Genomic DNA, 14,339 nt, shown 5'->3' with positions numbered 1-14,339 from the left:
AGATAAATTTATAAGCGAAAATAAACAAAGTAGTTTAATTTTTTACAAAAAGAATCAATTTTCAAGGAAAAAATAAATTTGTTACAAAAAAAAAAACTAATTTGTATCAAAATACATGAATTTCCCAGAAAATTGTTCAGTTTTTTTTAAAAAATGATACATTTTTAACTAAAAATGACGAATGTTTACCAAAAATTAAATAGGTAAATTTTTAATTAAAGAAATCTATTTTTAATCGAATAAATAGAATTTGTAACAAAAAATATTAATTTTCAACAAAAATCAAGAAACTTGAGCTAGAATAAAGTTTACAAGCGAAAATAAACAAAATAGTTCAATTTTTTACCAAAAAAAAATGAATTTTTAATCTAAAAATTAATTTAACAACAAAAAAATGAATTTACATCAAAAAACATAATATTTCCAAGAAAATAGAGTTAAATTTCTATTAAAAAAGACTAAGTTTTCCATTTTGTTTTCAATTTTCTTTGAAAATTTCTTTTTTTTGTAGAAAATTAATTTTTTGCTAGAAAATTCATCTTTTTGGAGAAAAATGGAACTATTTTGTCTATTTTCGCTTTTAAACTTATCTTACTAAATAACAACAAAAAATTCGTATCAAAATACATGGATTTCAAACAAAATTGTTTAGTTTTTAAAGAAAATGATGAATTTTTAACCAATTTACCAAAAATTAAATATGAAAATTTTTTCTTAAAAAAGTGAACTTTTAATGGAATAAATAGAAAATTAAAAAAATATGAATTTTCAACTAAAATCTAGAATCTTGAAACAGAATAAAGAATTTTTAACTAAATATTTTAAATTTGTAACCAAGTGGTTGAATTTTACATTAAAAAAGACAAATTTTCATCTAAAAATGGAATAGTTAAATTTTAAGTCGAAAGGTTTATTTTTAACCAGAAAAAAGATAATTTTTAACAAAAATTATATAGTTCAAACAAAGGGGTTAAATTTCCATTAAAAAAGACGAAATTATCCATTTTTTAAAAATTTTCTTTGAAAATTTCTTTTTTTTCTACGAAATTAATGTTTTGCTTGAAAATTCACCTTTTCAGTAAAAAATGGAACTTTTTTGTTTATTTTCGCTTAAAAACTTATCTTTCTAAATTAGAACAAAAAAAACGAATTTCTATCAAAATACATGAATTTCCAAGAAATTTCTCCAGCTTTTAACGAAAATGATGTTTTTTTAACCTAGAATGACAAATATTTTGCAACAATTAAATAGGTAAATTTTATAATTGAAGAAGTGAAATTTTAATCGAATAAATAGAATTTGTAAAAAATGTAAAATTTCAACTAAAATCTAGAATCTTGAAACAGAAAAAAGAATTTCTAACCAAATATTTTTAATTTGTAACCAAAAGGTTGAATTTTAAATTAAAAAAGACACATTTTCATCTAAAAATGGAATAGTCAAATTTTAGGTCAAAAAGTTTATTGTTAATACAAAAAAGTTATTTTTAACAAAAATTATGAAATTCAAATGAAGGAGTTAAATTTCTATTATAAGAGACGAAATTTTCCATTTTTTTAGATTTTCTTCGAAAATTTATTTTTTTTTCTAGAAAATTAATTTTTTGCTTGAAAATTCATCTTTTTAGGGAAAAATGGAAATATTTTGTTTATTTTCGCTTAAAAACTTATCTTTCTAAATAACAAAAAAAAGAAACGAATTTCTATCAAAATACATAAATTTTCAAGAAAATTCTTCAGTTTTTAACGAAAATTATGATTTTTTAACCAAGAATGACAAATATTTTGCAACAATTAAATAGCTAAATTTTATAATTGAAGAAGTGAAATTTTAATCGAATAAATAGAATTTAAAAAAAAATGTGAAATTTCAATTAAAATCTAGAATTTTGAAACAGAAAAAAGAATTTTGAAACAAATATTTTTTAATGTGTAACCAAGTGGTTGAATTTTCAATTAAAAAAGACACATTTTCATCTAAAAATGGAATAGTTAAATTTTAAGTCAAAAAGTTTTCCATTTTTTAGATTTTCTTCGAAAATGTCTTTTTTTTCTAGAAAATTAATTTTTTGCTTGAGAATTCATCTTTTTGGGGAAAAATGGAACTATTATGTTTATTTTCGCTTTTAAACTTATCTTTCTAAATCAGAAGCAAAAAAAAATCGTATCAAAATACATGAATTTCAAACAAAATTGTTCAGTTTTTAAAGACAATGATGAATTTTTAACCAAGAATGACAAAATTTTACCAAAAATTAAATATGGAAATTTTAAATTAAAGAAGTGAACTTTCAATCGAATAAATATAATTTAAAAAAAATAGGAATTTTCAACTAAAAGTTAGAAGCTTGAAACTGAAAAAAGAATTTTGAACCAAATATTTTTAATTTATAACCAAGTGGTTAAATTTTAAATTAAAAAAGACACATTTTCATCTAAAAATGGAATAGTTAAATTTGAGGTCAAAAGTTTATTTTTAATACATAAAAGTTATTTTTAACAAAAATTATGAAATTCAAATAAAGGGGTTAAATTTCTATGAAAAAAGACGAAATTTTCCATATTTTTAGATTTTCTTCGAAAACTTATTTTTTTTTTCTAGAAAATTAATTTTTTGCTTGAAAATTCATCTTTTTGTGGAAAAATGGAACTATTTTGTTTATTTTCGCTTTTAAACTTATCTTTCTAAATTAGAACAAAAAAACGAATTTCTATCAAAATACATAAATTTCCAAGAAAATTCTTCAGCTTTTAACGAAAATGATGTTTTTTTAACCTAGAATGACAAATATTTTGCAACAATTAAATAGGTAAATTTTATAATTGAAGAAGTGAAATTTTAATCGAATAAATAGAATTTTTAACAAAAAATGTGAAATTTCAACTAAAATCTAGAATTTTGAAACAAATATTTTTAATTTGTAACCAAAAGGTTGAATTTTAAATTAAAAAAGACACATTTTCATCTAAAAATGGAATAGTAAAATTTGTAATCAAAAAGTTTATTTTTAACCAGAAAAAAGTAATTTTTAACCAAAATTATAAAGTTCAAACAAAGGGGTTAAAATTCTAGTAAAAAAGACGAAGTTTTCCATTTTGATTTCAATTTTCTTTGAAAATTTCTTTTTTTTTGTAAAAAATTAATGTTTTGCTTGAAAATTCATCTTTTTGGGGAAAATGGAACTATTTTGTTTATTTTCGCTTTTAAACTTATCTTTCTAAATTACAACAAAAAATTCATATCAAAATACATGAATTTCAAACAAAATTGTTCAGTTTTTAAAGAAAATGATGAATTTTTAACCAAGAATGACAAAATTTTACCAAAAATTAAATATGGAAATTTTTAATTAAAGAAGTGAACTTTTAATCGAATAAATAGAATTTTAAACTAAAATCTAGAATCTTGAAACAGAAAAAAAAGAATTTTGAACAAAATATTTTTAATTTGTAACCAAGAGGTTGAATTTTAAATTAAAAAAGACACATTTTCATTTAAAAATGGAATAGTACAATTTTAATTTATAAAGTTCATTTTTTACCAGAAAAAAGGTAATTTTAACCCAAAATTATGAAGTTTCAAACAAAGGGGTTAAATTTCCATTAAAAAAGATGAAATTATCCATTTTTTTTCTTTAAAAATTTCTTTTTTTTCTAGAAAATTAATTTTTTGCTTGAAAATTCACCTTTTTGGTAAAAAATGGAACTATTTTGTTTATTTTCGCTTGTAAACTTATCTTTCCAAATGACAAAAAAAAAACGAATTTCTATCAAAATACATCAATTTCCAAGAAAATTCCTCAGCTTTTAATGAAAATGATGATTTTTTAACCAAGAATGACAAATATTTTGCAACAATTAAATAGGTAAATTTTATAATTGAAGAAGTGAAATTTTAATCGAATAAATAAAATTTTTAACAAAAAATGTGAAATTTCAACTAAAATCTAGAATTTTGAAACAAATATTTTTAATTTGTAACCAAGTGGTTGAATTTTCAATTAAAAAAGACACATTTTCATCTAAAAATGAAATAGTTAAATTTTAGGTCAAAAAGTTTATTTTTAACAAAAATTATGAAATTCAAATAAAGGGGTTAAATTTCTATAAAAAAAAACGAAATTTTCCATTTTTTTAGATTTTCTTCGAAAATTTCTTTTTTTTTCTAGAAAATTAATTTTTTGCTTGAGAATTCATCTTTTCGGGGGAAAAATGGAACTATTATGTTTATTTTCGCTTTTAAACTTATCTTTCTAAATTAGAAGCAAAAAAAAAATTCGTATCAAAATACATGAATTTCAAACAAAATTGTTCAGTTTTTAAAGACAATGATGAATTTTTAACCAAGAATGACAAATGTTTAGCAACAATTAAATAGCTAAATTTTATAATTGAAGAAGTGAAATTTTAATCGAATAAATAAAATTTTTAACAAAAAATGTGAAATTTCAACTAAAATCTAGAATTTTGAAACAAATATTTTTAATTTGTAACCAAGTGGTTGAATTTTCAATTAAAAAAGACACATTTTCATCTAAAAATGGAATAGTAAAATTTTTAATCAAAAAGTTTATTTTTAACTAGAAAAAAGTAATTTTTAACCAAAATTATGAAGTTCAAACAAAGGGGTTAAAGTTCTATTAAAAAAGACGAAATTTTCCATTTTTCAGATTTTCTTCGAAAATTTCTTTTTTTTTTCGTTTATTTCGCTTTTAAACTTATCTTTCTAAATTAGAAGCAAAAAAAATTCGTATCAAAATACATGAATTGCAAACAAAATTGCTCAGTTTTTAAAGACAATGATGAATTTTTAACCAAGAATGACAAATGTTTAGAAACAATTAAATAGGTAAATTTTATAATTGAAGAAATGAAATTTTAATCGTATAAATAGAATTTTTAAAACAAAAAACAGATGAATTTTCAACTATAATCAAGAATCTTCAACTAATCTAAAAATGGAATAGTTAAACTTTCAGTTAAATCAATATTCCAGCAATAAAATTATATTTTTACTTACAAAGTCGAATTGTTAACCAAATGCTTGAATTTTCAACCAAATGCTTGAATTTTCAATCTAATAGTTGGATTTTCAACAATATTCTTCATTTTTCAGCCAAATATATGATCTTTCGAGCTTGAGAACTGAACAACACATGGTTAAAAATTCAATGATTTTGTGAAAAACTTAATAACTTTGACGAACATTAAATTAAATTGTTAAAAATTCAACTAATTTTTACAAAGTCTTCTTTGTAGGAAAAAATTCTACACAAAAATTCCAAAAATGGTAAGAAAATTGAGAAATGACCACTTAGATCCAAGTAAATTATGATTTCTTTGATGAATGAAAATTAATTACCAGCCGCAAAGTCGGTCATATCAACAGTTGAAACGATATCCAAAGTCTGCGGCCTTGCAGGTCGATCCAGATCCTCCACCTCACCACTAATCCTACTTTCTTCATTCTCTCCACAAGTTTCATTCACATTTAATGCACCGCTAGTCTCTTTATTGTCAGGATTTAAATCGGGATTCTCCACTTGACCACTCGGCTCCAGACTCGATTCCTGAAAATCACTCTCCGGACACTTACTACTCTCTAAATTCTCCTCCTCTTGAGTATTTTTCCCACTCGACAATACCTCGTCCTCAACACAATCCTCCAAACTGCAATCTCCATTTTCCTCATTCTGCGCAACAACTCGTTCCTCCACCAGCCTCTCTTCCTCAGTTTTTGAAACTTGTTGACCCAGATCAACACTGTCGGAAGACTTGTTCACCTTCTCGTTCGTCCTCTTACTTTTTCTTACCCTTCCCTCGTCCTCGTCCTTTGCTTTCGAAATAGGCTTTATAGGTTCGAGAAATTTTTCCGAACCTTTCTTGGATAAAAAATCGCTCGAGCCCTCGCCCTTGCTGTAGTCAATCACCGGGAATTTCTTGGCCTTTTGCTGCAAATCTTTTTCCGAGACACTCGGCAATTGTCCGATAGTGACACTCTCAAAAATTGGCGCCTCATTCGCATCCTCGTCGTCCTTATTCTGAAATTTGTCGATACTTTCGGTACCTGCCGCTTCATTTGCTCGCTCCTCCGCTTCCAATTCCGCCAAATAGCGATTCAATTCCTCCTCGGAGAGGTCGTCAATGTTCCCGAATCCGACAGGTTTGTGCTCGGCTGGCGGCGCATTTAACTGAACAGTCTGGAAAACTAATCGAGTGGTGTTGCTGCCCTTGGTTTCCGGCTGTTCCTGACTTTTGCCGGCGTAAAATTCGTCCATTTTCTTGGCCGCGATTTCCAGTTCTGTCGTCGTCTCGGGAACATTTTCCCCTCCAATGTAAATACACTCGTAGGCTGGAGGATCATCATCAAGATCTTGCTTTCCTGCAAACTCAACATTTTCATAAGTGTGTTTCAGATCCGAGTCCAGTCGCTCCTCGGCAATTTCCGGTTTTTCTTTCGGTTTCTTGGATTTAACGGCAGTGTAAGTTTCCCGAGTTTTGGGAATGTCCGTGCCAATATAAACATTCTCGTAAACGTGCTCTGGCCCATCAATGATACTTTTGGCCTCCTTCTCCGCTTTTTCCGTCTGGACTGGTTTGTTGTTTGTCTTGCTCGTTTCCGGCAAAACCAGTACTGTCTCTGCAATCGCGACATTGCTCGGTTTTTCAATGCACGATTCTAGCTTTATGGGCAGAAGAATATTCTGGTATTTCGGTGGAAGGGAGACGGCATTTGATAATTTTGGTACAATACTTGCAGCAGTTCCAATATCGTTTTTTATCACACTTATACTGCCGGTGTCAGTTGTTATATTTTTGATGACAGTGCAGTCTGTCGATTCTATTTTGAGGACGGACTCGTCGCGTCGCAAATCCAGATTTTCCGAGTCATTAGAATTTGACTCTTGGACTAGACTTGCGCTCGGAGCGTTTATATATTCGTTCAGACTGCTAAAAACACTTCCAACACTGGGCTTGATGCTGGATTGATTTAATTTGTCGAAGCTGTTGTGCATCTTTGTGTTGATGTTGTCGTTTAATTTTTTCTGCAGGAGTTTTTGAGATATGTCATTGTGGATTATGGAAACTGGTTCCGCATCAAGAGACTGAGACTCGACGCATTGCTTGGGATGAATTTTGCTGTCGCTGAGATTGCCGTGCTTGTAAAAATGATTGACAGAGTCGACGTTGTCTAGTTTTAGCTCGGTTTTTCGAAAACTCGCAAGGTTGTCATTTATCCGTTCCCTTTCGTTTCGCGCCGAGGAGTCATCAGGAATCGGTCTTTCGTCTTTGTGTCTTTCAGGTGGAGGAATGACATTCAGATCCTCATTTGCGATTGCTGTTGAACTTGTTGGACGGTTGTATGTTTTTGGAACAAGACCCTGAGCTGGAATTGCTGAGGGTCCGATGTGTCTTGGTGCTACTGATGCAACTTGTTCGGCTCGGTCTGTAAAATGTTTTATTTAAAAACAATTCATTACTTTTTCATTTTTTTAAATCAAATTCAAACATTGGTTAAATCAGGGGGCGGTCGTTTTAATGACATATAAAAATTCCCAGTCATTCTCCGGTTGGCAAACATTTTTCACGGCCAATCAAATAAACAAATTCGAACGATAAAGCTAAACAATTTTCAGGGTGGTCGTTTTAATCGACGAAAAAAATTTCCGGTCATTTCTCGGTTCGCAAACATTTTTCACGGCCAATGAAATTTACAAAATCAAACTATTCTAAACATTTTTCCATATAAAGTAATAAACAACAAATTAAAGCATTCAAAGTGGAACCCTTGAATTCCAAACTTTAAAAATTCAAGTTTAAAAGTTTTCAATTAAAAAATTGTGTGCTCAAATGTTCAAAATTGTTAACGTACCAAATGGAAGGTATTACCACTTTTCAATTAAACAATGTTAAATTTAGAACTTTGATTAATTATAGAGTTCAAAGATTTAGATAATCAAGCAATGCACTTAACAAATTTTCAAAATTATATTATTTTAAGTATTTTTAAGCTAGACACATTAAACATTGAAAAATAATTTTGCGAACTTAAAATTTCTGTAATTAGAAGTTAAATTATTTTAATTTTAAATAGTCTAGGCATCCTTCAAAAGCATTAAAATTTTTCTTCAAAATCTTGAGAAATCTAGAAATCTTAGAAGTATTAAAAAGATTCGAATTATATTTGAAACTCGAAATAATTTGAAATATTTACAGCTGAATTTAAAATAAAACTTAGATTTTTGCAGATTTCAAATAAAAAATTTAGATTTTTGTAAAGAATTGTAACACTTCAAAAGAATAAAATTTTTTCTTAAGATCCTTAGGAAAATTGAAAATGAATTATCACTTTGAAAAATTATGGAAGATTTTAATGATTTTTTTCAATTAGCAGGATTTTAAAAAATTGTAGGAAAATTTCGATTAATTTTAAAATATATTTCGAAGTTCTGAAAAAAATGTTAACACACTTCCTTTAAATTACTTGAAATAATATCAAGTTTTTAATTAATTTTAAATATTTTCAAAACTCCTAAATATCTCTTAAAATTATTCAAATTTTTTCTACAAATAATAAGTGTTCAATTGTTATTTATGCGTCAAAATTTAACAATTTCACTTATAAATTAAACACTTTTTAAATAGAAAAATTAAAATAGTAACGCTAAAAGTTTCAAATTTCTTCGAAAATCTAAAGATTTAAAGCAAACAATTCAGTTTTAAATTGTTTTCTTTTAAATATTTGGTTTCAATTCACTCGTCTTAGATGAACAGTGAAATATTGCTAAATACGAAATACTTGTTCTTTTTCTAAATTACAAAATTTCAAGTTAAATGGGTTAAAAATCAAATAATTTAGACTCACAATATTTTTAATTTAATAAAAACCTTGAATTATGACTAGATTATTATAGATTTATTTTTAAGTTGAGAATAGTAAAACGCACGTTTACATTTTTTAATGGCTAAAAAAAATTAATAGAAATAATATATTAAAAAATTTATTGATTAAATTTAATATAAAAAATAATATAAAGGAAGACCTGAAACTCTGAATTAAAAATATATTATTCATAAATCATGAAAATTTGTATGCAAAAATAAAATTATCGGAATAAATTATATACTAATTTCAGTTCTTATTAAGACTTTCGGATTGAAACAGTTACAATCTGGAAATTCTTAAATTTTGAACGGATCCATACAAATTCATTTTGAAAATAATTTATTTATTTATATTTACAGTTTGATAAAATAAAACTATTTTTTATTAAACATTTTCAACTTCAAATGTTTTTAATTTTCAATTGTTTAAATCTTCAAAACTGCACTTTAATTATTTAAAAAATTTTTTAAATCGAACTTGGCCAGATTTTTCTTCTGAAAATTCCTAAAATTCCCTGTTTTTTTATTTAAAAATCTTCAATTTTAAAAACTCCTAGTTTTTAAGCTTTTGAAACTGCATTTTAAAATTCTTTAAATTCAAATATATGCTTTTAAAAATTAAAAATGGAACATTTTTAAAGTTCAAGATTTTCGAAATAGGCATTCTAAACTGAATGATATACTAATTGATCAAAATCACAATTTGAAAAATTATTTAAAAAACGGTTGAAATCAAAGTTGGACAACAAATTTGGTAAAATTCCCGGTCAAAAAATAAATTCACGGTCATTTCCCGATTTTCCCCAGCCTCATAAAATTCCTGGTCATTTCCTGGTTTCCCGGTCTAGCAGCCACCCTGAATTTTGCATTTAAAGTCATCCAAACTGAGCTGCAAATAATTTTAAGCAAGTTTAAGCTAGAACCACTTCGTAAATTAAAAGTTAAATGATTTTAATTTTAAATAGTTTAAAAATCCTTAAAAATCTTCAAAATTTTATTTAAAAATCTTGAAACATCTACATGATGTTTTACAATTATTCAAATTTTTAATTATTTTTGAAATTTTTTCAGAACTTCTAAATATTTGTTACAATTTTGGAAATCTGTTTAAATCTGGTTAAACATTCGCTTAAAATTATTTCTTCAAAACAAAAAGTCATTTCCCATTTTCCCAGGAATCTTAAGAAAATGCTTTTTATTCTTTTGAAGTCTTTCATAATTCTTAAAAAGCTTCTACATTTTTTGTTCGTTTAAATTACCTTAAATCATCAAAAACTTTCAATTAATTTTGAATCTTTGCAGACCTTCGAAATATCTCTTCAACTTAGACGAATTTTGTCTAGGAATTATAGATGTTTAGTATTTATTTTACAGCAAAATTACACAATTTTACTTGTAAATCCAAATTTTTCAAATAGAACAATTAAAATTGTAACGTGCAATGTTTAGTTTTTTGTTATGTTTTGAATATTTGATTTATAATTACCGATTCTACATGAAGCATTAAATATGTCTAAATAATCAGAAATTGTTATTTTTCTTTATTACAAGGTTTCAAATTTTAGGCTAAAACAATATTTTTAAATTGAAAATAGTTTATAAAGTTTCATTCGAGGGTTTACATTTGTTAAACTACATCGATAATTTCAAAATTCCAAATGAAATAATTTAATTTTTAACTTTAAAATTAGGAAATTCTTAAATTTTGAACTGATTCCGAATCGTCTCGTAAAAACAATTATTATTCACTTGTTAATCCTTAATTTATAGTTCAATTTCAAAAATAATTATAATTTAGATTCACTTTTGATCAAATAAAAAGGTGTTTTTTATTAAAAATTGTCGATTTCAAAAGTCACTAATTTTTAATTTTTAAGTCTTTAAAACTGTATTTTAAAATTCTTTATCAAATTTTTATTTAAAGTATGATTCCAGAGTCAAGTTTTTCAAATGAGGTTATTAATCTTCAACTGAAATAGTTGAAATTTAAAACAAAAAGATGAATTTTCAATTAAAATGATGAATATTAAACTGGAATACTTGAATTTTCAACCAAAACGATGAATTTTTAAATAATAAGAATAATTTTCAAACAAAGAGATTAATTTTTTCCCCAAAAATAGATGAATTTTTAACAAAATACTTAAATTTTCAATTAAAGAAGACAAATTGTCAAATAAATAGTTGAATTTTGAACTGAAAAAACGGATTATAAACAGAAAATGGAACAGTTACATTTTTAGTTAAAAAAAAAAAATAATTTTCAACCTAACTGATCAATTTTCAACTAAAATTATAAATATATAACTGGAATACTTGAGTTTTTAACCAAAAGAAGAATTTTTAAACAAGGATATTCACTTTTAAAAAATCATTTTCTACCCGAAAAATCGATTTTTCAACTAAATAAGTGATTTTATACCTACCAAAAAGAGGAATTTTTAATCATAAGGAGTAATTTTCTACAAAAAAAGAAGAATTTTCCACGGAGTGCATACATTTAAACACAAATAGTTAAATTTTTTAATTAAAATATCAATTTTCAACCAAAAAAAGAATAGTTGAATTTTCCGTTAAAAATCTAATTCTTAATAAAAAAAACGGATTTTCAGCCAAATAGGTCAGATTATCTACTGGAATAAGTGCATTTTTTACATTACTAAAAAGAAGAATTTTCCACATTGTAGATACATTTTCAAATAAGTAGTTTAATTTTAAAATAAAATTTTGCTGGATTTTAGACAATTAAGGGAAATTCAAATATAAAAAACCTCAAATATAAATATTTTTCATACAAATTTAATTATAAAAATGTGTATTGTTTACTTTTTAAATTTTTCTGTAATTAAGTGTCATTTTTACAATAAATAAAAAACAGTTTCAATAAAAAGAATATTTTTTCTATACTAATGTGCCAACATTCGGATTTTTGAAATCTAATTTGTTTATAAAAATTTCGAATTTAATATTTTATAACAAAAATTGACACATACTTTATTTTTAAGATTATTTTATGGATTTTAGATGAATAAGGCGAATCCAAATCTAAATAATCACAAAAATTAAAAAAAATTGCAACAAACTTTGTTTAGAAAAATGGTTATTGTTTCCTTTTTTAAATATTTCTGTAAATAAATGTCATTTCAACAATAAATAAAAAACAGTTTCAGTAAAAGAATATTTTTTCTAGGCTACAGTGCCAAAATTCGGACCTTTTAAATTAAATTTTTTTATAAAATTTTCGAATTTAATATTTTACAAAAAATATTGAAACATATTATATTTTAAAAATTGATTTCCGGATTTTAGACGGTTAGGGGAATCCAAATCTAAATAACCACGAAAATTAAAAACAAATTTGAAATAACAATGGTTATTGTTATCTTTTTAAATATTTATGTGATTAAATGTCATTCCTATAATAAATAGTGAACATTTTCATTTAAAAAAAAAAAAACACATTTTTTGTACGCTCAAGTGGCAAAATTCTGAATTTGTTTATAAAAATGTATAATTCAACGTTTTACAAAAATTGTGAAACAAAAAGAACATTTTTCTAGACTAAAGTTAAAAAATTCCGAAATTATTTATGTAAATTTTTTATGAAAATGTATATTGTTATATTTTACAAAAAATTATGCAACAAATTTTATTTTCAAGTATATTTGCAGCGCTTCAGATTATTACGGGGAATCCAAATCTGAAAAAACCTCTAATTTTAATATTTTGCCATAAAAACTGTTTATAGTAATTGTTACTATTAACTTTTTAAAAATGTTTGTGTCTAGCAGTTATTCGTACAATAATTTCAAACAGTTTTAGGGTAAAAAACATTTTTTTTCAACACGAAACTGTCAAAAATTCTAATTTTTTTATGCAAAGCAATACTAGAAAAAATACATTTTTTCACTGATGATAAAATTATTTGCCAATGTGCTTCTTAAATTTGTTTAAATAATTAAATTGATCAATATAAGCAAATAATTTATATTCCGTAAGTCCCCAAATGATATAAAGTTTACCTAAGCTCTTATGAAAGCATACAAACTTGTTTAATAAAAAATGTCACTTTTTTCATACTTATAGTGAAACTTTGGTAAATAAAGAAACAACAAAATTTAAAAACTAGATATTTTTGAACAAGAAAAGAGCACTTGCTCCCACTGTGCATGGTGTCGTATGAGTCTAGAAATCTTGACAATTATTTACTTCACTTGCAGGTTTTATTACTATCAAATACTATAACACAATTGCAAGCAAAAAATTATTACCAGAAAAGTACGTGATGAATATAATATTAAAAAATGAATTAAAATGATTCTTACCTTCATTGAATTCAAACTCATCGAGCACTTTGTCCAAATCGATGGCAAATTTCTCCATATTTTCTTAAAAGATAATGTCACGATAAAATTGAGAGCATACGTGTAAAAAGTTGATTTCGAAAAAGTGTAAACACAATAAACTTCCAAGTTGGACGGTAGCACCTTTTTGACAGTGATCACAGTAGTTATTAGAATAAATCCTTTTTATAATTAAAAGAATCACTGAAAGTTATAATTCACATTGTAGATTCACTCGATGTTGTGTGTGTCTGTGTAAATTAAGAAAACTGGCTAAAACCGATAATTATTTTGACAAGTACAAACTGTCAATTAGAGAGAATTTGACATTCCCAACTTTCGAGACACTCTGAGATGCGGCACAGTAATTCCGTAAAAACACAAATCTAGGCCGTGAATTTGTAGGTCCAACAGTTCATGAGATTTTTCGGCATATATTTAATTCTATTTATCAAGTGTGTTTTCCGATATTTTGCAGCGTAGATAGCAAAGTTCCAAATTAACTAGCAAATTGTTATATTCACGGAAGATGTCACAGGGCCATCGCCATTTTGGATTATTTATATGAACATGTGCTGCTACTGGTGTGAAATAGGGGAACTTGCGAGCCGCTCTAGGTATTAGGTATTTTAAGGTGGACGAGGTAAACCCAAGATGGCTGCACGTCGAGGGTTAAACATCAAGACTCATTTGCACCTCGGTTAGAAAACTTTTTTCTCTCACTGTATCATGTGATACTAGCGTAAGCTTATCTTTGGCTTATCTCATTCTAGAAACTTTCCGAAGAAAATATCCGTACCATTTGTAGAAAGAGATAAACTTATGCTATCGTTGCATGAGAGAGATATAGTTAATTGTTTGGACGCATAAGGGTGGCGCCCCATGATTGCAGAATTGCGTTGCGTTTTGCTTAATGCATCAAATCACTAGAAATTATAGCCAATCACAGTGTTTCTCTGAATAAGTAGGAGAATATTATTATCTAAAATGTCTAGTGAATTGATGCATTACGCAAAACGCAACGCAATTCTGCAACCATGGGACGCCACCCTTAGGGTACCTTTTCACGGAGCCCTCTTTTGAATTAATCATGGAACCACGAAGGAATAA

The 14,339-nt window shown here is 25.9% G+C and overlaps 1 protein-coding gene across 3 annotated transcripts in view; it reads right to left on the bottom strand.

The window, feature by feature from the left end:
• LOC117174326 (zinc finger FYVE domain-containing protein 16) overlaps positions 1 to 13,761 on the bottom strand; it is a 62,336-nt gene extending 48,575 nt beyond the window's left edge. For all 3 annotated transcript variants that reach the window (XM_033363342.1, XM_033363344.1, XM_033363345.1), the window contains exons 1-2: positions 13,212 to 13,761; positions 5,363 to 7,447 (exon numbers count right to left, since the gene is read on the bottom strand). In XM_033363342.1, the coding sequence (XP_033219233.1) occupies positions 5,363 to 7,447; positions 13,212 to 13,269 (2,143 nt within the window). In that variant the 5' untranslated portion in view covers positions 13,270 to 13,761. The remainder of the gene's footprint in view (positions 1 to 5,362; positions 7,448 to 13,211) is intronic.
• Between the last annotated feature and the right edge of the window lie 578 nt (positions 13,762 to 14,339).

The sequence above is a fragment of the Belonocnema kinseyi genome, chromosome 6 (assembly GCF_010883055.1).
Source record: "Belonocnema kinseyi isolate 2016_QV_RU_SX_M_011 chromosome 6, B_treatae_v1, whole genome shotgun sequence".
NCBI classification, from domain to species: Eukaryota; Metazoa; Arthropoda; class Insecta; order Hymenoptera; family Cynipidae; genus Belonocnema; species Belonocnema kinseyi.
Note: the sequence above shows the minus strand (reverse complement) of the source record. Positions and strands in the feature narration are given on the sequence as shown.